Genomic DNA, 21,990 nt, shown 5'->3' on the forward strand with positions numbered 1-21,990 from the left:
ATATTATAGGCCTTCACATTTGGTTTTCTTCCGACGCTGTGATATTACGGCATCTAATGTAAAGAGAGTTCTCTCTTCTTTCATGACTCAAGCGATCACTCCTTTAGGATTACTTTATAATCATGTTCACAATTTTCCTTGTCGATATGCACCAACGACAACGCGGTTTTATACCTTAAGAAAATCATGACAAAATTCATCGCCTGTTAATACGATTAAACCATTCTTCCATGTTAGTAGTGTTGATATATTCTAATTCTATTACCACAGTTGGTACAGTAAAACTGTATTAAGACATAAATGGTCGTAAACATATTCTCTATAATAATAATTATTATTATTATTATTATTATTATTATTATTATTACTATTATTATTATTATTATTCACTTTTCGATAGGACCAACGACATAGGTATTTACAAATTTCATTTCACGCCCCATCCCTAAACTACTGTACCGTTTCACTCAGCGTGAATACAATTATTTATAGGCTAGATTGTAGTGCCTTATTCCCCGAATTTACACACCAATTTTCATTAAAATCTCTTCAGCCATGTTCTCGTGATGCCTGTACATACAGACAGACAGACAGACAGATAGACAGACAGACAGACAGACAGACAGACAGACAGACAGACAGACAGACAGACAGACAGACAGACACACTTTACGGAATATTAAAAAAGTGCATTTCACTGTTACTGTGCACACGGCCGATACAGAAATACCGTTTTTACATTCTGAGTAATGTACAGACAAAACTCTTATTTTATATAGATAGATGATCCTTATTCTCTTCTAAAAATTCATTCACTCCTTTATGGAATTGAATGCAGTGCTCTATTTCTTGTTGTGCAAAGCTTGAAAGTAATATGCAACATCTTAAACAGCCTTTATTCTATATTATTTTCCGCCTCACATGACTGATGGCGTAAATCTTGTTTATAACGGAATTACGACAAGAAAAGGAAAAATGGCGCAAGAGTTACGAATCGTACTGATTAAAAGTTTACCACAAACCATTTTATGGGCAGATTACCCGAACTAAAATATTTTTAGATTTTGAGTTTGGAACGAGTAAATTTCATGAGAAATGTTGTAGTAGAATATGAAGCTCGGAGAGAAGTTCGCGGAATATATTTACTGTAAATAGCGGGGCTGAGTCAGGTGGCTCGCGGCCAATGAGGGGGCACGCGCTATAAAAGTGTGTGTAGATCAGCCGCGCTCCGCAATCTTGTGGTGTTCTCGTGCTGTGCTGGTGTTGTTGTTGTGTGGCCGTCTGATTTGAATTTTGTTTGTTATTCTTCGACATGCGACTCGATCGAAATAAGAAGATGCCAGCACCAACCGACGACAAGGCTAAGGCCAAGTTCCCCAGCAAACAGCAGGTGAGCTCGATCATCAGGAAATGTGTGTAATTTGCATAATGAAAAGACAGATTCATAATTTACCTTGACAGAATATGGAGAGCGATTTGTATTATTTTTAGCTATTTAACGAATTATTACTATCCTTCTTATTCTGCATGAATGGGTCACTCAGTTTTCCTCCTTCCTCCTGCCCAATAGTTATTCATTTGTATCGATTGTTGCGATTTCTGTTCCTCCGACCAAGTACGGCGTGTTGGTTTCTTCCCGTCTTCCTCAAATCGCCTTGTTTGAACAGTTTTCCTGATACATTTCTATCCTGAAGATTTGGTGAGGTCTTTCTCTACTCACTTATACCATTTTGATTTGCAGAAATTGTGTGTTCGATGAGTAATCTTGGAGTTATTCATTCTTTCTCAATGGATCATTGAATTCGTCACAGTCTCATGTATCAGTGAGTTTAGAAATGTCGGCCATTTTCCTTTCTTTACACGTTTATGATGTGAATTGAGTCGTAAAGGGCTTCAGGTTTGATCAGTGTTAAGTGATGAAGAATGTTACTGTTTCAGGACGAGCATAAACCTTCTTTGTGTGTTGAAAAGCAATTTCCATTTTCTGACTTCTTGAAGCTACTTACTGCCATTTTCAGTGATCCATTCACCTTAGTACTTAAAATCATTTACTCTTGTTGTTTTATTCGTATCAATGGCAAGTTCAGGTTGCTCTTCCAGTACAGCAATCTGTATTATTAATCTGTACAAAAATCAGTCTGCAATGATAAGAATTGAAGGCTATAAAATGGAAGGAGCAATCCAGAAAGGAGTGAAGTAAGGCTGCAGTTTGTTCCCTCTCCTTTCCATTGTTTACATACAGTAGAACAGACGATAAAAGGAATCACTATCGAAACAAAGGAAATCAGAACTCTGAGATTTGCCGGTGATATTGTTATTCGTCTGAGTCTGCAGAAGATCTGCGGAAATTGCTGAATGGTACGGACAGAGTGTGAAGGAACAAGATGAAAATAAATAAGTCGTAAACAAAAGTATTGGAGAGCAGTGGTACGAAGTCAGATGACGCGGGATGTATTAAATTAGGAAACGAAGTAGATGAATGTTGTTACTTGGGTACTAAAATAACTAATTATGGTAGAAGTAAACAGGCGGTATGAAATGCAGACAAGAAAACAAATCTGGTCATTTCGAACATTGATATAGGAATTGGAAAGATGTTTTTGAAGACTTGCATCTCGAGCGTGGCAGTGTACTGAAGTGAAACGTGGATGATAACTAACTCAGAAAGAACGAGAATATAAGATTTTGAAATGTGGTGTTACAGAAGAATGCTGAAGGTGAGATGGACAGATCGAATCACGAATGAAGACATGGTGAACCGAATTGGTGAGAGGAGATCGATTTGGTCAATTTGACCGAAAGAAGAGATACAATGTTAAGGCTCCCAAGACTTGTTCAGTTGGTAAGAATGGTAGGGGTAGGTTACCACAGGGCAGCAGCTGCATCAAACCAGGCTATGGACTGACAACACAAAAGGACTTCATGTTAAAGATTTCAACGAAAGAAGGAAAAGACGCAATATAATAATGTCACTAGGGACGTTCAGCTTTTTCTTTCTGTAAACATTTGTTGCTATTAACGTCGCATGTTTTGATTTATACCCGCGAACACTTCAGAATGATAGATAAAACAGTTCTGTTAAGAAAACGTACCTAAATTATAAAAATATCTCAGAATTATTCGTTCAAAAATATGTTTTCTTATTTATCGTTACATTTCTTATCATTTTTTAAATAAAGCACATTTCGAAAATAAATGTTGGGTCTCGTATAAGAAATACTCTGTGGTCAGCTGAAAGGATGGAATTAACATTAATATCGTAGAATTTCCTTTTGATATCTGCAAAGAAAAATAATTTAATACAGGAGAAGAAACTTCTCGAATACTCTTTGCACGAGCTTTTAGTTTCTTATCGCACCAATGTTGAAATATTATGAGCATTTCTTTTCTGTGTCAAGAATGGAAAGCCCACTTTGTCTCACTTTGTTAGATGATGATGTATTCATTATTCCCGACCACGAAGCGCGATTGAACTAATCTTTTTCTTCTCCCAGAATCTCTTCATCTTCCCGCTATGGCTTTTCTTGCCAACTTTTAACCAGGTTTTGCTGGTGATAGTGCAAAGCGATGATTGTCGACTAATTTTCTGAACTTAGATCTGGCTAATACAACGTCACCTGTGATGCCTGTTTCCTGAAGATCTTTTCCAACGTCCAGGAGCCAGTTATTTTTTACTTTCATTGATAGGGCGAGGTTCAGAATTCATTTAGTGAATCTCTGATTACTCATACCGAGAATATTTCCCTAAAATTGCAAACGTCTTTTCGTCAAGTGTGAGAGATTGGTGTACGTCATGACATGTCCTTAACATCCAGATTCCCGCTGGTCAAAAAACGTTCCTTTAAACTTTTCCCTCTTGCTTTCCTACATCTTTAGTCAATCATCTGTCCAAATCAGATTCATATAGTGCTTCAGTATTGTAACGCCTTATTTGCATTTCTACATGTGGTTTTTTTATTGTATCAGTTCAAAGTGAGTCTTTGTACTTTAGAGTTGCTTCCATTGTTTGCTTTAACAATTTAGTCCTGAAGTTCCGACGACTTCTCTCAATATTATTTGCTGTTATTATTTGTTCTTTCTTCGCTTTTCGCCTACTTTGGACCACGGCAAACAGTTAACTTGCTGGTCAGTCCTTTTTTCTTCTCCAGAACTTCTTCATCATTTCGCTGTGTTTTTTCTTCCTTTCCTCTGACCACGAGTTCTTGGACTGTTCGTTTTGATTTTCTCGAAACATATCTCTGTTAAAGATTTCTTTAGGATTGATGCCAACTTCGTCCACGTCCTTTCTTCTACCCATTCAGTAGTTGCTTTTAATTTGATAATGTAGTTAAAGGTTTTGTCTTTCCGTCGATTCTCGATCATTCTCGTGAGGTGCCCGTAAAACTTCAGTCTCCTCTTATGTCTGTCTGTCTGTCTGTCTGTATAGATCTTCATTTCTTCTCTTCCTCCTTCTTTCTTCCTTTCTTTGTTTTTTCTTCCTTTGGGTCTTAAGATCTTTTTCGAGATTTTTCTTTCTTTCTTTCTTCTCTTCCTCATCCATTTCCGCTTTCTTATTCAGTATCAAACATTCTTAACTCTAAAGTCCCTCTGGCTTTATAACCGTGGTATAGTGTCTCATCTTTCCCTGTAAGATATCGTTCTTTTGTTGCATTTATTCTGTACTAATCTATAGGCTAACTCTATCTTTCTGGCCCTTCGCTTATTTACTTCTTTATCAATCCCTTCCGGCTGGATCCATTCACCAAGATATTTTAAATTTATCTGACCGCTTGACTTTCCCATACTTTGTTTCCAGATGCTTTTATTATTATTATTATTATTATTATTATTATTATTATTATTATTATTATTATTATTATTATTATTATCTTGTATTGTAATGCAGCTTCTGATTACAATTTTGTTTCCTTGTTTGCTTGCTTGTTGGTATTCAGACCAAAGACTGATTTGAGGCTCACCGCCATCAGCTTTCACAGATGCTCTAGGCATCATTAAAGGGGCATACTACTGGAATGAGGACTAAGGTGGTTTCTCATTGCTTTCTTCATCGAACCGTTACGTATCATCCTGCCCAGATCACTCAAAATTCATGCACCAACCTATCCTATGAGCAACATTCTCACACCACTTATAACAGGAACTCGCTGCATAAGGAATGGGCTGAGCTCGATAGCTGCAGTCGCTTAAGTGCGGCCAGTATCCAGTATTCGGGAGATAGTAGGTTCGAACTCCACTATCTGCAGACCTGAAAATGGTTTTCCGTGGTTTCCCATTTTCACGCCAGGCAAATGCTGGGACTGTACCTTAATTAAGGCCACGGCCGCTTCCTTCCCACTCCTAGGTCTTTCCTGTCCCATCGTCGCCATAAGACCTATCTGTGTCGGTGCGACGTAAAGCATAAGGAATGGCACTACTAGCATCGCTCATACCTCAGTCACTATCATGTTGTCAAAGCCAAGGGTGAGACTGAGGCAGGCCAATGCTGTAGCCCACACCAGGAAACACTTTAAACACTAGGTCTCGCCAGCAAAGGACATTTGTATTATTAGTAGCATTTAATTACAAAAGTAATGTTATATGTTTCGACTTCTCCAAATGTTAGTCACATAAATTTTAAGATACGCAGAGACACTACGTTCTGGAAATTCTGTCTCTGACAAGTAATTAACGTCAATAAATTCAATTAGATTTGCCCTGACCAACTCAGCCACTTAGGTTGTCGTCCACTATGAATATGGTAATACAGCATTTTAACCATTATCTTCTCGGAGTACCACAAGGGGCAATGTTTGGTCCACACAATTAGTCTTCATAAATTACGGTTTGAGTGAAGCTACTAGGAATCTCTCACTCGGGTAATAACACTTCCTGGTTTGTAAATTGGGTTGCTTGTATTGCTGAAGACGGTTGGACACGTACGTTGCGGTTTAGTTGGCAGGAAACGTTCTGTCAGCAACTTAAAACAAATGTGCTACTTCGAGCGAGGTTTTTGATGTATCAGTGTAAAGTGATACTGCCTCCGCCTCCATGAGAAAGCATTGGCCATTAACCAGTAAAATGCTCTCTAACGTGACAAACACACAATGAAGCGATTTGTTCTAACGTTATATCGCACGAGAGTCTCCCCAATCGTAACCCCTATGAAGGAAAATGTAACCTAAGAGTAATATTACAACATGGGCGGGATGATGCCTATATCAGGGTCGGTTCGAGGGAAGGGGAGGAAGCGTGCTGCCCCCCAGTACGACTGGTTTTATGAGCTGCAAAATCTTAAAACATGACCAATAAATTCATGGACCGAACTTGAAAATTGTATGTGTCAAGAAGGGTAGTTGGTCGTGAAACTGCGCCAAGTACACATAAATTTGCAACACCAATAATTTGGGGAAAAATCAAAGAACAAAGGACGAAGAATGGATTATTTATATCAGAGAATTTAAATGAGAATATTACGAAATTAAATGAAGTCTCGCTGAAGACACATGCATCTGACAACACTGCCACCTCCTTGATCAGTTGTTGTTGTTATCTCTCTGCTTCGTTCGTAAGTGTTTAAATGCAAAATCAAAAAAGAAAGAAAATTGTGTGTAAGTGAGTGAGTGAGTAGTTACATGGTACTTAAGGAAAATTGACATTGCGGATAAAAAATATATTCTTTTTGGAATGGGGGCGGAGAATTACAATTTTATTGTATTTAATAATTGCGAAGTTATGGCGCATGGTCCTATCTTTAATTTGAACCTTACAACTTTAAATTTTAAAGTAATTTCAATATTAATACAAATGATATACTGTACTACTATTATTCTAAGATTTATTCAAATTAATTCTTTAATTCGCTCACTATCATTCAGTCATCGCGGTTCACACGTTTGGTTCTTGAAGACCCACATACTTATAATTGAGTGGCAAAATCTAGTTCTCGAACGATTATAGACCGGGCTGCGAAATGGTGGTAACAGAGCGAGTGTCTGTCCTGCTCAGATCTCTCAATGAAGGCTGCATGAAGATTTCTCAGTTCTTCAAATTTCAGGAGGGAAAGTTGCTTGTGATAGGGTAACACGTGTGTCATAGCATAAAGAAAATGTTATAGACGATGTTTTGATATTTAGTGGACATAAGTTTTGATGGCGTCAAAACTCCTGGGGATGGCCCTGAGACCTCTTTGGAACTAGTTGAAATGCCCGGATATTTATGCGGTATAATATAATTTCGCGTGGCTATTTGTAGCCGAGTGCAGCCTTTGTAAGGCAGACCCTCCGATGAGGATGGGCGGCATCTGCCATGTGTAGGTAACTCCGTGTTATTGTGGTGGAGGATAGTGTTATGTGTTATGTGTGGTGTATTTATGCGGCGATTTGTTAGATGCAAACTTACTGCCTGCACAACGGTTATGCTATGAGTTTTGCATAAACATTAGGGAATGGGCGAGTGAAAATGGGAAACCATAGAAACCATAGAAACCATAGAAAACCACCTTCAGGGCTGCCGACAGTGGGATTCGAACTGTCTCTCGGATGGAAGCTCACAGCCGCACGCTCCTAACCGCATGGCCAATTCGTCCGGTGTTTGTTTGTTTGTTTGTTTGTTTGTTTGTTTGTTTGTTTGTTTGTTTGTTTGTTTGTTTGTTGACAGACATTTTGCGGGTAAAGGAATCGCTTTCATTCATCTGTGGTCGTAGTCCCCGTTAGCTTGCACGCCTGTGATAGCTCCAGCTTGTTTGTACGAAAGGCATTGATGAAGAAATCAAATGTGTTTGTTTGTATTCTATATTTAGAAACAATTCCTATTGGTTTATATTTCACCCACTGATTGAAGACTTAGATCATTTTGAATAGCAAAGCCACATGAAGTATATCGTCCCAAGTTCTGTATTTCCAAGTGCAATATAAAGAAAAAGTGAGCGAGTTTTAATAAGACACGGTCTCCTCTACAACTACTGCGCACGTTACTAAAAATAGCTAGGTCAAGAATAGACCAGATGAGGGACTTTGGGGATGAGCTCGGCCAGTGGGAGTTAGCAACAAACATATTTAAATATTATTCTGGTTCACAAACCACAGACATTGTTCTCCGTCTGAGAACAGGGTCCTGCAGACCAACTCACTACTGCACTAAGGTATTTCCAAATCCCCTGCTGTTTATACAAATCCTCGTACTGAATCGTGGTGCGGGTTTTTAGGCTAAGCTGAATAACTTCAATTATGTTAAACTCGAATTTTCATAAGCATTCATCTCTCAACAACTTTTGTGTGTTTTTATGGAAATTCGCAAAGGAATTAAGAAACTTATGAATTCTGGTTCTTATACACGAGTTATTGCAACACAGAAACACTAACTTTAACTGCACTTATCCATATATATGTAATACAGCATGTGAACTATTTATATAGGGATACGAAATTCTGTGCAAGGATTTTGATGACATGTCATCTATAGCTCATAGTACCCACAATCTAGAAATGCTCATTTAATAGCTCACATCTTCTCATTTTTGCCTCTTTGTATTTTTAGACCATTTTCTAAAATTATACGCCATTAGTTGGTCATTTTGTGGAATTCATTAGACTATTTTAAAGTTTTTCAGTCATGTTTGAGAATTTTGAAGCATTGGATATTATCGCAACTTGAGTGAGGACGAGTACGCTTTGTCAGTGTGCGGACTAAACACTTGCTTCTTGGAAATGTGCACATTCCAGGAGAGACACCTCCAATTGGAGAAGTGAAGCAAAGTTCTCTGCGAAACGTAAATTATTTTACCTTGGTTTTTTGACATGCCAAAAGGCCAAAGTCTATAACATAAATATAGGCTATACCAACTCGATTAGTAAATTGATTGTAAAATTTCATTTTAAATTTGTCATTTTTAAACTTTACTGATCATTATACTGGATCTGTGCCGTCACTTTACTGGTCATTTTTAGGTCATCAAAATAACTCTACTGTGACAGTACAATTCTGCAATGTTTAGCCTCCGACGGACGCGGTTTTCTTTCTTATGATAATCGGTGCATTTTGTGCCATTCTTGTTTTCCTGGGTTTTGCGACGATAAACGCGAAGTCATTGCTTTGTTTTTGTTTTCGCTAAAATTATATTTACTCACTCATCAATATTACCTCAGTATTTACCAACACTTTTATTCATTCACCAATAGTATTAGAAACAGTCAATTCAATATTTTCTTTCTTTCCTCCCGTTCATCAAATGTATTATAATCTGTACATTTCCGCTACGTCCGCCTCTGTGGTGTAGTGGTTAGCGTGATTAGCTGCCACCCCCGGAGGCCCGGGTTCGATTCCCGGCTCTGCCACGAAATTTGAAAAGTGGTACGAGGGCTGGAACGGGGTCCACTCAGCCTCGGGAGGTCAACTGAGTAGAGGTGGGTTCGATTCCCACCTCAGCCATCCTGGAAGTGGTTTTCCGTGGTTTCCCACTTCTCCTCCAGGCAAATGCCTTCCCTCTTCCTTGCCCATCCCTTCCAATCTTCCCATCCCTCCACAAGGCCCCTGTTCAGCATAGCAGGTGAGGCCGCCTGGGCGAGGTACTGGTCATACTCCCCAGTTGTACCCCCCGACCAAGTGTCTGAAGCTCCAGGACACTGCCCTTGAGGCGGTAGAGGTGGGATCCCTCGCTAAGTCCGAGGGAAAAACCGAACCTGGAGGGTAAACAGATGATGATGATGATGATATTTCCGCTCCACGTTAACACAGGAGTTGCAGTTACAGTTTATTACAGCCCGCGCCTGCCAGAAACATCTACTTTGCGCTGTTTCTAAAACATTACGATTGTTTTGCTAAAATATTTCTGTAATTAAATTTGAATTAATCATTCAAGTAGTAAATTATCAAATGAAAAATCTAGAGTTTCATATAACTATGAATATATTTACTGTGTGGTGAAAGTTTGGAGACAGTGGTACCAATATTTGAGAAGGATCCTGTACCTATCTAATGGTGTGTTTCAAAGAGACCTGAAAACATCACAGAATGTAAAAAGAAAAGTGTTAAGGGAAAACGAGAAGTCCAAGTCCAAGAACTGCAATTCACTGGAATCAGTAAGTTTGACATCATAATGGGGAAAATACTCGAGAAACACTTGTCCAGTTGGGAAGCGGGAAACTGTACCAAAACAAGGAAATCTGGCAACCCCAGAGAGTCGGCCGCTCCCAGCAGAAACCTGCACGGGTGTGAACCCTTGCATCATACATTTCCTGCATTCTGCATCTGGGCACCGCTATTAAAGGACTGCAGGGCGAGTGGCCGTACATGGGCAGGCCTCTTATGAATCACTACTTGTCAGCTGCAACCTTACTTCCTTGTAGTAACGGGGTGTTCATTTAGCTAGTTCTTCTGAACACTCCACAGGCCTACTAATATTACAGAGAGGGAAATATGGTGTATTGTTCGGGCTAAACTTCACGCGTCCCCCTAACTCTACATCTCTAATATGTTTGTCGTATTCATGCCTTGGTCTACAACTACCCTTCCTACCGCCTACAATTCCTTCAAAACCCAACTTAAGTCGTGGGTGGTTTAAAATGTGTCCTATCTCTCTCTTCTTCTTCTTCGCCAAATATTTCTGATGGGCCGTACCCCAAATCTTATACAAAACTCAAAGTATAACCGTTGTACAGGCTCGAGTGTGCATTGTAACCTGTTGCTGGGCCCTTGTCATAACGCTGCAAGTTTCTAGAGGTTCAGAGACCTTTGTTGGTAATGTGTCCTTGTTCCCCCACCATTGGCGGAAGAACGACAACACCTTCCTAATGCCAGATCTGTTATTCAGTTTGCCAGAGGTAATCAATCACTACTGATCTGCATTTAGGGCAGTCGCCCAGGTGGCAGATTCCCTATCTGTTGTTTTCCTAGCCTTTTCTTAAATGGTTGCAAACAAAATTGGAAATTTATTGAAGTTATTCCAATTCGTAACTCCCCTTCCTATAAACGAAAATTTGCCCCAATATGTCCTCTTGAATTCCAACTTTTTCTTCATATTGTGATGTTTCCTATTTTTAAAGACACCACTCAAACTTCTTCGTCTACTAATGTCATTCCACGCCATCTCTCCGCTGACAGCTCGGGACATACCACTTAGTCGAGCAGCTCGTCTCCTTTTTCGCAAGTCTTCCTTGCCCAAACTTTGCAACATTTTTGTAACGCTATTCTTTTTTCCAAAATCACCCAGAACAAATCGAACTGCTTTTCTTTGGATTTTTTCCGGTTCCTCCTTTTCCTCACACAATCAACGAGCCTCTCTATATTTTCGTCGAAGTCGGAATTGTGGCGTCCACGGAATTCTTCCTCTTACCGAACATAAGATCTTCGTGAGTACTCTCCTCTCTCTGACTTCCACCTCTTCGGTTCAATGAAACACACTCCATGGCCGCATGACTCACGTGTAGTGTTTATTATTATTATTATTATTATTATTATTATTATTATTATTATTATTATTATTATTATTATTATTATTATTATTATTACAAGCTTGGAATTTTACTTTGACCCTCGCTTTCGAAATCATTACAAGAGATCTCCAGTTCTACGTGCAATCGCAAATCACTGGCATATGTTTCCAGCATTCGGTAATATTACGGCCCCTCGACCACATTTTGATTTGTGAAAAATGCTAATCATATTTACTCCAAGTTGTGGAACGCTCCGAAGAAAATAGGATTAAAATAATGAGGCCCTGGCCATCGTAACAAATACCTAATTTCTCAGTTCTAGTCGTGAGGACTTGTTAAGTGGCTCGAGATTCTTCAGGAGTAACGGTTTGTGCAGCGGTGATAAGAAAGGAATGCTGCAGCAATACGTTCTTCTAGAGGAATATTAGAAATCCAGTCCCCAGGGAAATGAACTAGTTCCTGCCACATTCAGCAGAGTGTCCAGGGTTCGATTCCCGGCTAGGTCGGGGATTTTATCGAGTCTGATTAGTTCCTAATTTCAGAGCAGTTGCTTTGGGTTATATTAGACATGTTTGCGACGTTAATAAGAGGTCCGGGTTTAGGAAAGGTCATGCCACTGAAGCTCAACTTGTAGGATTCCAGCAAGATACAGCAGATGTCTTAAATTCAGGACTGTACTGCGATTTACCTATCTAAGGCATTTGAAAGGGTAGATCATGGGAGATTTCTGGCAAAAATGAGTGCAATTGGAGTTGAAAAGAATGACTGAATGGGTGGCTATATTTCTAGAAAATAGAACTCAGAGAATTAAAGTAGGCGAAGCATTATCTTATCCTGTAATCATTAAGAAGGGAATTCCTCAAGGGAGTATTATTGGACCTTTATGTTTAATTTAGAGGTTCCAAAACTTCAAACTATGCCTTTGTTAGCTTCACGAGGTTGAATTTCATTACTGAGAAATCGTTACTATGTGTTATAACTCCTATAATTTAAAGGCATAATGAAAATAATGTAATCAACAAAATGATTGAAAATCAAAATTATAATTTAATTTTTTTCGTCATCCTTTGTCCATTGTGGCACCCTTCGACTGAGTGAAGTTTTGTAAATAAATAACTAAATCATATGGGTTAAGACCTGAAACCAGAGATGAGGCTCTTTGCGGATGATGTTATAAATAAGTTACAATATTGTGAGCAACTGCAAATGACCTCAGCAATGTTGTGAGATGGACAGTACGCAATGGTGTGGTGATAAACGGGGTTAAAAGTCAGGTTGTGAGTTTCACAAATAGGAAAAGTCCGCTCAGTTTTTATCACTGTGTTGATGGGGTGAAAGTTCCTTTTGGGGATCATTGCAAGTACCTAGGTGTTAATATAAGAAAAGACCTTCATTGGGGTAATCACATAAATATGATTGTAAATAAAGGGTACAGATCTCTGCACATGGTTATGAGGGTGTTTAGGGGTTGTAGTAAGGATGTAAAGGAGAGGGCATATAAGTCTCTGGTAAGACCCCAACTAGAGTATGGTTCCAGTGTATGGGACCCTCACCAGGATTATCTGATTCAAGAACTGGAAAAAATCCAAGGAAAAGCAGCTCGATTTGTTCTGGGTGATTTCCGACAAAAGAGTAGCGTTACAAAAATGTTGCAGAGTTTGGGCTGGGAAGACTTGGGAGAATGGAGACGAGCTGCTCGACTAAGTGACATGATCCGAGCTGTCAGTGGAGAGATGGCGTGGGAGGACATCAGTAGACGAATAAGTTTGAGTGGTGTCTTTAAACATAGGAAAGATCACAATATGAAGTAAAAGTTGGAATTCAAGAGGACAAAATTGGGCAAATATTCATTTATAGGAAGGGGAGTTAGGGACTGGAATAATTTACCAAGCGAGATATTCAATAAATTTGCAAGTTCTTTGCGATTATTTAAGAAAAGTCTATGAAAACAACAGATAGGAAATCTGGCACCGGGGCGACTGCCCTCAGTGCTGATTCATTCTTGAGGCTCGGGAACTGAGTGTTTTTGTTTCTCCCAATACTCTCCTGTTTATGTTCAGACCACCACAGAAACACGCAACAGTGAATACATCCCTCCATAGAGGGGAGGCGTCGCGAAGGGCATCCGGCCGTAAAAGAGGGCAGAATCCACATGTGCGCTTCACAGTTCGTACAGGTGGATTTTGAGCGCCTGGGCGAACTAACTTAGTGTTGTGAATACAACACCATGTCATACTGGAGTCGTGCTTGAGAAGACACCGGCTGCACGACGGAAATAGTGCTGGGCTTTTTATATTAGTCTTAAACCAGGTCCGCTTGACAGAGCTAAAAATATATCTAATATATTAAGGTGATAACGGATGTGACTCACGGTTGACTCGTAGGATTTCCCGGGGCCTCATTAGGATTGCTCTTCGAACTGTTTACAACCAACAGAGTCAATTTATATAGGAGGTGAGGTGTTCTTGTTGAATCAGAGGTGAAGCCGATGAATGGCCTGAGCAGTGTTGTCGTGTTGTTGTTGTTTTTTGTATATTGGTTTGATGCAGTGCTCCACGTCACCATATCCTGTGTTTTTCTTGTCATTTCTGCGTAACTACAGTCCATTAACATTTCACGAGGAAATCCTTTACGGAATATTTGAAGTAAAGAGGTAATAACGGACACACATGATTGGTATGACGTGGGATGTTATTGACACCAACAACAAGTGCACAAAAAGGCCAAGAGATGGCGCTGGACAGCAACACATCAGTGGTGCCGCACCAGACTCGTGTATGATATAAAACGAGATGTCGTGGGAGAGGGCGTCAGATGCGCCTGCAATCGCGGCATGTCACCCTTGGCCTCCCCATTCTCCCGACCTCAATCCGTGTGATTATTGTTTGTGGTGTTACCTGATGTCGCAAGTCTACCGCGATCATCCGACCTCATTAAGGATGGTAAAAGACAACATCCGACGGCAATTTCTCACCATACCTACGGATATGCTGTACAGTCCTGTTGACAACATTGTCCCTAGACTACAGGTATTGTTGGTGACATGTTGAGCACCCCGTCATCTTTTATACCAGCGATAGTCTGCAATATCATTTAATGTCATCTGTCAGTCATTAATCATTGCCCCAGGGAAGTGCAACAGGCTTGGGCAGCCGGCACGGTTCCTATCCTCGGCGCTAGATGGGGGGCCATTCATTCCACTCCCGACCCCGTCGAATGACTGGAAAAAGGCTGTGGATATTCAGTTCTCGTCTCACGTTCAACATTATTCTGAAGCACTCCATTTTAAAAGTCTACAATTCTCTTTCCTTCTTATCGTCCACTTTCTACTTTCATTCAATGCCACGCTCCAAGACATCTTTCTCATTTTAATACACCTTTGAGTTAGGAAAGAACGGTGCTAGTCCTGGAATATGACAAAAGCCACCATGAGAATATTAGAAGCGTTTGAAATGTGGGTCTACCGTATCAGCTGGGTCGACAGTGAGGGGGCATTGACCAGGCTGTTAAGATCAAGAAGCTGAGACACCGGGAGACTTATACCCTCCTCCTAATAAGTATCGAGATCGAGAGGAAGAGAGCCTGCGACAACTACTTCAGTATTCCGCGCCGCCGCCGCCAAAATGATTGCCAACGTCCAGTGACCAGACAAGCACGATATTGTGTACTCCATATAAGATTCGTGTTAGGAAGGGCACCCGGCCGCTAAACTGTGCAGATCTGAAAGAAACTGGAGGAGAAGTGAGCTTTGTACTTGTCCAGAGATACCACCGCAGAGACTACCTGCTGAATGCGTGAATGGCTGTGAGTTAGGAAAGTGCACTGTATTATCTGCTCCCAGTGACGTATCACTACAGTGATTAAGGGAACCGCGAAGTGAGATAGGCTCAAAGATCTCAATTTTCGTTTTTGATCTCAAAAAATCTCCAATCTTTCCTGAATAATTAGGGTTATCAGTCATTGGGCAGAAGTTATATTTCAGGCTATAAAATTACGTTTAATCATAATTCTGCACGCTGCCAGCCACCAGAAACTATCACATCAATGCACCTGAAACTTGATAGTCCCTTAGACACCGTATAGATCTGCATGTGGAAGCAAATTTAATCAGATATTTTGATTAGTTCGTGGAGACCAACTTGAAGAGCACTGAAGATTTTACAGAAATTTTCAGTTTTCAAGAACGTATAATAATAATAATTTCTTACCTCCTGTAAACAGTAGGAGAATAATTTTACTTCAGTAGCTCAAAAAAGGTTCAAGTATTATGCATGTAAAGTTTCTTGGGTCCGCTTTGAGTAGTTTTTCGGAATAAGGTACATCCGTTAAGGAAAACTTTAAGAATATTTAAAAAAAATATTATTCTTATAATATTCTTTCTGACACAAAATACTAAACATAGAAGCTTCATATTGTACCGGAATAATTACGAATGTATTCTGAAAGAACTTTCAAGGAAATACCTCTCTCAGTTTCTGAGATGTGTAACTAAACATCGGAAGTTACATTTTTATATCGCTCTAGAGCAGGAGAGGGCCAAGAGCCCTAACTTCGCCTCCTACAAGGGCATAATAAATTGTCCCTACGGCTTAGAAGACGAGAGAGCGAGCATGACATTCATTTACTTATTCATTCATTCATTCATTTATTCATTCATTCATTCATTCATTCATGTACTTATTTATTTATTTATTTATTTTATTTATTTATTTATTTATTTATTTATTTATTTATTTATTTATTTATTTATTTATTTGTATTTGTTTGTTTGTTTGTTTGTTTGTTTGTTTGTTTGTTTGTTTGTTTGTTTGTTTGTTTGTTCGTTCGTTCGTTCGTTCGTTTGCGAACTAGTGACCAGGATAAGTTTCTGGCGTTTGCTCAGTTTTCTATTGGTGCAGTAGGATTTCTTTAGCTCGCTGTGTCTAGTACTGCGGCGTTCATCACGGAAAGTCCCCAAAGTTACGATGCTTGTTCTAAAAGGTCTCGTTTGAGCGAGTCTTCTGGTCGCAGGCCCATTCCTTCGAAACGTTTCTTGACGTTAACGTACCAGGGAATTGTTGTTCTTGAGTCAAAATTGTTAAAAACGCGTTTTGTCCATCGAGAGTCGTCCATCCGTCGTAGGTGACAGTAGAAACGAGTTCGGCGTTTGCGCATTGTGTTCGTGATCTTCTCTATTTTAGAGAAGATTTCTTGTCTGGATTTTCTTACGTATAGAATAGAAAAGCACATTTTACTGTATGTGTTCCGGCTAGTTTGGAAACCTAACTCCATTTCTATTCCTCTTTTTTCTATTTTATTTTACTACGTTATATTATTATTATTGTTGCCATCCCTGTGGTATAGATGTGGCGAGCCTGAGTCTTATTCCAAGGCCCTGGGTTCGTTTTCGGCCGGTCGAAGGATTTTGATTCTGGAGTCGAACGTGTTCCGTTGATAGCAGCTCTTAGTTACATGAAGACTGCGCTCAGTGAGAAGAAGTGGTGGTTGCCATGGTTACGGGAAATATGTATATTGTTACATCAATAACAGCCTTCAAGGATATGCAAATCCCTGGAACGAATGCAAATGACAGTAGGTGCCTTTGTGGTTCCAGAGACCGGACATAAGCTGTCTGCTGCAAGGACACCCAAACCGCAGATAACGGAGGCCAAGATAACACCACATCGACCGCCGATTGATGGCAGGGATTCCGCCACAATCAGAAGAAATGTAGGGACACGTGAAGCAATCTTGCCTTTACGTCTGAACTTACAGGATCGAAATAAGGAGGACAAGATCTGGCAATTGAACCAAGCTATTTGATACTCTGGAAGTGACCGGGATCAGCTGTCGAGAACGAACGAATAACAATCAGTCTGCAGTGATAAGAATCGAAGTCTGAAAAAGAAGCAGCAATCCAGAAAGCAGTGAGGCAAGGCTGCAGTTTGTTCCTTCTTCTTTTCAATGTTTATATAGAACAGGCAGTAAAGGAAAAAAGAGGAATCACATCCAAGGAGAGAAAATCAAAACCCTGAGATTTGCCGATGATATATCTGAGTCTGCAGATATTTGTGAATGGTATGGACACAGTACAAGATGAAAATAAATAAATCCAAAACAAAAGTAATGGAGAAGTCAGGTAGTGCAGGAAATATTAAATTAGGAATGAAGTCTTAAAGGAAGTGGATGAATATTGTTACTTGGGTAGTAAGTGAGAAGGACATGCAAGCAAGGCCTTCCTTAAGAAAAGAAATTTCCTCACTTCGAACACTGATATAGGAATTAAAGACTTTCATCTGGAGCATGGCATCATATGGAAGTGAAACATGGACGATAACTAGCTCAGAAAGAAAGAGAACAGAAGCCTTTGAGATGTGGTGTCACAGAAGAATGCTGAAGGTGAGACGGAAAGGTGGAATCACGAATGAAGGGATACTGAACTGATTTGATGAGAGGAGAATGATAGGACACATCTTAAGACACCCAGGACTTGCACAGATGGTTTCTGAGGGAAGTGTAGGTCATAAATATGGTAGGGGTAGACAGAGATGTGAATATGACAAACAGATTAGAGTAAATGTAGGATGTAGTAGTTACTGGCACCAAACCAAAGACCGAGCCTCTGTCTGCAAGTAATTGCGTGAAATCGACTCCTACAGGGTCGTCCAATTAACGCCTCGCCTGGTGGAAAGTGATGGCAATACGAGAGCAAGCTAGATAGACTGGATAATAAATTCTAATGCACTTTAAAAGTATGCCTCTTTAGTGATGCTTAGGTCATGTATAAAAACTGAAGACGAAGCTGTTGACGATCAAATCCACCTTCGGGGTGAATACTCAACATAAACTACATCAGTACATTATAAACCACAGTTAAATGTCAGATGTGGTTGTATTCACATATTTCGGTTGTAGACATTAAATGATGATGGATGTTCTATGGGAAACATGTATCCTATCCTTCATTATTGCAATAGTGCTTCTTCTCTCATCTAGTTTTTTATTTATTTCTTCCAATTGTACTAAATAACATAACTTTCTCTCCTAATGTGATCCAGTATTTATTTCATAGTTTAAAAATTGTGTGAAATTGTTTCACACTATCTGTTTTAACCCTCTACTTACCATAACTATATTTGTCTCCCTACAGACACTTAATGGAAGTACCTCTCGCAATGTTTCTCCGCCTATCAAGCAACAATTAAGCTTCCTTATCTGAACTTTAATATTCTACATATCCATTAACAACATCTCCATATCCCTTACTTCTCTATGTGAACACTACATTTCCACCCAACTAAATGCATTTTATACCTTCCAGTAAATGTTCCTTGTAAACTATAAACAGTTAGGGTCAAAGATCAGAGCCTTGTGAAACACTTACAACTAATTTTAACCAAGCACTCATTCTACAATCAATTCTCACTGCGGGCTGATTCTCAACATAAGTATGCTATTAACACTATCGCTTGAGAGTAGTTTGTGGCATATGATATCATTTCGTAATAATTTCTGCATACTGATCTTACTAAAGACCACATAACAAATCATGAAGTATTACGGAGACTTAGCAGGGATATAGAATTCATTAAAACAGTTAAGAAAATCTGAGTATCTGGGCCACATAATGAGACATCCTGAGAGGTTTGGATTTCGTCCCTTAATACGTCAGGGAAAGTAGCAGGCTGGCAATCGTGAGCGTGGACGACCTCGGATGAGCTGGCTAAAACAATTGGAGATCTGCTTGAATACTTCTATAGAACTTCAACGAGCTGCACTCAAAAACAGTGTAACTTTCATGTGCACCACCAAATCCGGCTACAGATTGGCACAGTAAAAAGAAAGGGGTAGTTATAGAGAAACAGATTATGTCATTTTAAGTTTCGTCAGTCGGAGAACATGGATCTTAAACATGGCGTTAAAGATGGTGTTTTTGCCGCTCTCCGCAGTGGAAGGAATATTGTGTAAGCTCGCTTCATTGACCAAGACGGAAGTTCATTACCCCGGCTGTCCACGACGACGCAAGCACTATTTGTGCTCAGTCAGGCGGCGAGTCTCTTACAGGACACAAGCACTCGCTGAACAAACACTGCATCTAAAAGTCGTTGACAGTATCAGAGACGTTCTCAGTGTTGGACTGAGAGGTAAATTATAAACGTATTGACCACAGGCTAAAACATGCGTCACAAAACGAGCTTGCTGTCGGTAGCTCTGACGATGGTTTTCCGTGGCTTGACATTTTCACACCAGGCAAACACTGGAGCCACGGCCGCTTCCTTCCCACTCCTAGCCGCTTCCTATCCCATTGTCGCCATAAGACCTATCGGTGTTGGTGCGACGTAAAGTAACTTGTAGGGAAAAAACCTCTTCTCCTGTAGATGTATGTTTTCCTGTTCCTTCGATATCTGCTCAGCACCCAAGTCAAGTTTTGTTTAACACACAAAAACAGCTCGAAAGCAAAGGCAGAAACTTAACATAATAAAGAAGTTAGCCGGTACATGATGGGAAGCTGACGCATCTTCACTGCGCACTTCCACCCTCACTGTGGTATCCGAACATTAGGCTAATTATTGTTACTATTTATTAATTATTAACATTAATAATATTGGCTTTACGTCCCACTAATTACGGTTTTCGGAGACGCCGATGCGCCGGAATTTCGCCTCGCAGGAATTCCTTTACGCGACAGTAAATCTACTGGCACGAGACGGGTGTATTTGAATATCTTTAAATAGCCAGGATCTAACCTGCCAAGTTGGGCTCAGAACGGCATTATTATGATTATCATTAGTGTGTTTACCCTCCACGTTTGTTTTTCCCTCGGACTTACCGCCTCGAGGACACTGTCCTGGAGCGTGAAACTTTGGGTCGGGGTATACAACTGGGGAGGAGGAGCAGTCCCTCGGCTAGACGGCGTCATCTGCTATGCCTTGGGGGGATGGGAATATTGGAAGGGACAGGGAAGGAAGAGGGATGGGAGCGACCGTGGCTTTAAGTTAGGTACCATCCCGGCATTTGGCTGGAGAAGAGTGGGGAAACCACGGAAATCGACTTGGAGGATGGCTGAGGTGGGAATCGAACCCATCTCTAATCAGTTGACCTCCTGAGGCTGAGTGGACCCTGTTCCAGTCGTCGTTCCACTTTTCAAATTTCGTGGCAGAGCCAGGAATCGAACCAGGACCTCAGGGGGTGGCAGCTAATCATGGTAACCACTACACCACAGAGGCAGACTTTATTTATTTATTTATTTATGTTCGACTTCTTTGCAAATGTCCTACATTTTGTTCTACAAGGGGCGATCAAAAAGTTTCCGTTCGACGGGCCTACAGTCCTCGCTGTGAGCATTGAGGATCTCGTCCTCGTCCGACAGGAAGCGTCGATTTTTCAAGGCCTTTTTGATGGGACCGAAGGCATGATAATCGCATGGGGATTACTCGTGGCGTTGTACGTAATGGATGAAGCTGGCCTGGCGTCTACCCGCACGGAACTTGGTGCACCATTCCACACAGACATACTGCCCCATACCGGGGTGTCCACTTCGGCAGCCAAGAACAGAATAACAGCACGCTGGTCCTGTTTGGACGCAGTTAACGCTCGACACGCTAACCCCTTTGCCTACATGTCCGTGCTTGTATACCCGCTACGTTGCAGAATGCTTTCTGTTTGATCACGACTGAACACCAATTTCTCGTTGTTATTCTGTGACCTAAAAATGTCTGTATTTTTATCAGCCAATTTTCATTTTCTGTGTTTTCCTCCTAGGATTTTCTCAGAATTATTTTCCTCTCGTGTTTTTGATTTTTGATTTTTTTATTTTATCTGGGTATCGGATGCATGAAGTGCCTCTGCTTTGATGACTGTTTTGTAGAATCGTAATTTTGCATTTTAAAATATAGATATTTTTTGCTGCATCTTTTCCAAGTAAGTTTGTAAGCTCTTTTACATTTAGCAGTTCTTTGTTTCTTTGATTGTTATAATAATATGATTCTCTCTTTTCATTTCAGGTGAGTACTGATCCTACATCATGGTGAAACATGCAGTGAGTTGAATTTTATTTTCTTAAGAAGAAGTATGAGTAGCGACACAGGTCCATTTAGGGTGCTCCTCGACCCATACATTATGCTACCATTACCTGACCTTTACCGTATTCGACAAAATCGTTTTACGATCATACCCCTTAGTTGACGTCAAACCAATGTACAGGGATGTACTCCGGGCCCGGCGCGGAACCTAACCAGGCGTTCTCTCAACCAAAACGTATCACACTCAGCATTCAAGGAAGGAGCCGAAAATTGGACAGCGTATAACTGAACTATTAAATTAATTTTGTCTTATAAGCACTGTCTCACCATGGATATGATTCGTATTTTTCATCGTCCGATACGGCGTACCCTGCCACCCATTCCAAATCGTACTAGTTTGAAAGCACGATACTCTTATTAAAAGGCACACACCCTATCGCTCATCCTGAGAAATATCGTGTTCGAACGATAACCGTAGTCAAGCAAAACTGGGCGTGGACAGAACTTGCCTGGGTGACAACATCACGTTCCAGTTGCCATAATTCAAGATCGATAATATATGTAATATCTGACAATTTATC

The 21,990-nt window shown here is 40.3% G+C and overlaps 1 protein-coding gene across 4 annotated transcripts in view; it reads left to right on the forward strand.

Annotated features, from left to right (window-relative positions):
• Positions 1-21,990, forward strand: part of Sarm (sterile alpha and armadillo motif) — a 466,437-nt gene that overhangs the window by 332,717 nt on the left and 111,730 nt on the right. Inside the window, exon 1 of one of the 4 annotated variants that reach the window (XM_067154567.2) lies at positions 1,242-1,390. The exons of the other annotated variants lie outside the window; for them this stretch is intronic. Coding sequence (XP_067010668.1) covers positions 1,313-1,390 — 78 coding nt within the window. The 5' untranslated portion in view covers positions 1,242-1,312. Of the gene's footprint in view, positions 1-1,241; positions 1,391-21,990 lie in introns of those variants that run through there. 4 annotated transcript variants of the gene reach the window in all.

The sequence above is a fragment of the Anabrus simplex genome, chromosome 10, assembly GCF_040414725.1.
Source record: "Anabrus simplex isolate iqAnaSimp1 chromosome 10, ASM4041472v1, whole genome shotgun sequence".
NCBI classification, from domain to species: Eukaryota; Metazoa; Arthropoda; class Insecta; order Orthoptera; family Tettigoniidae; genus Anabrus; species Anabrus simplex.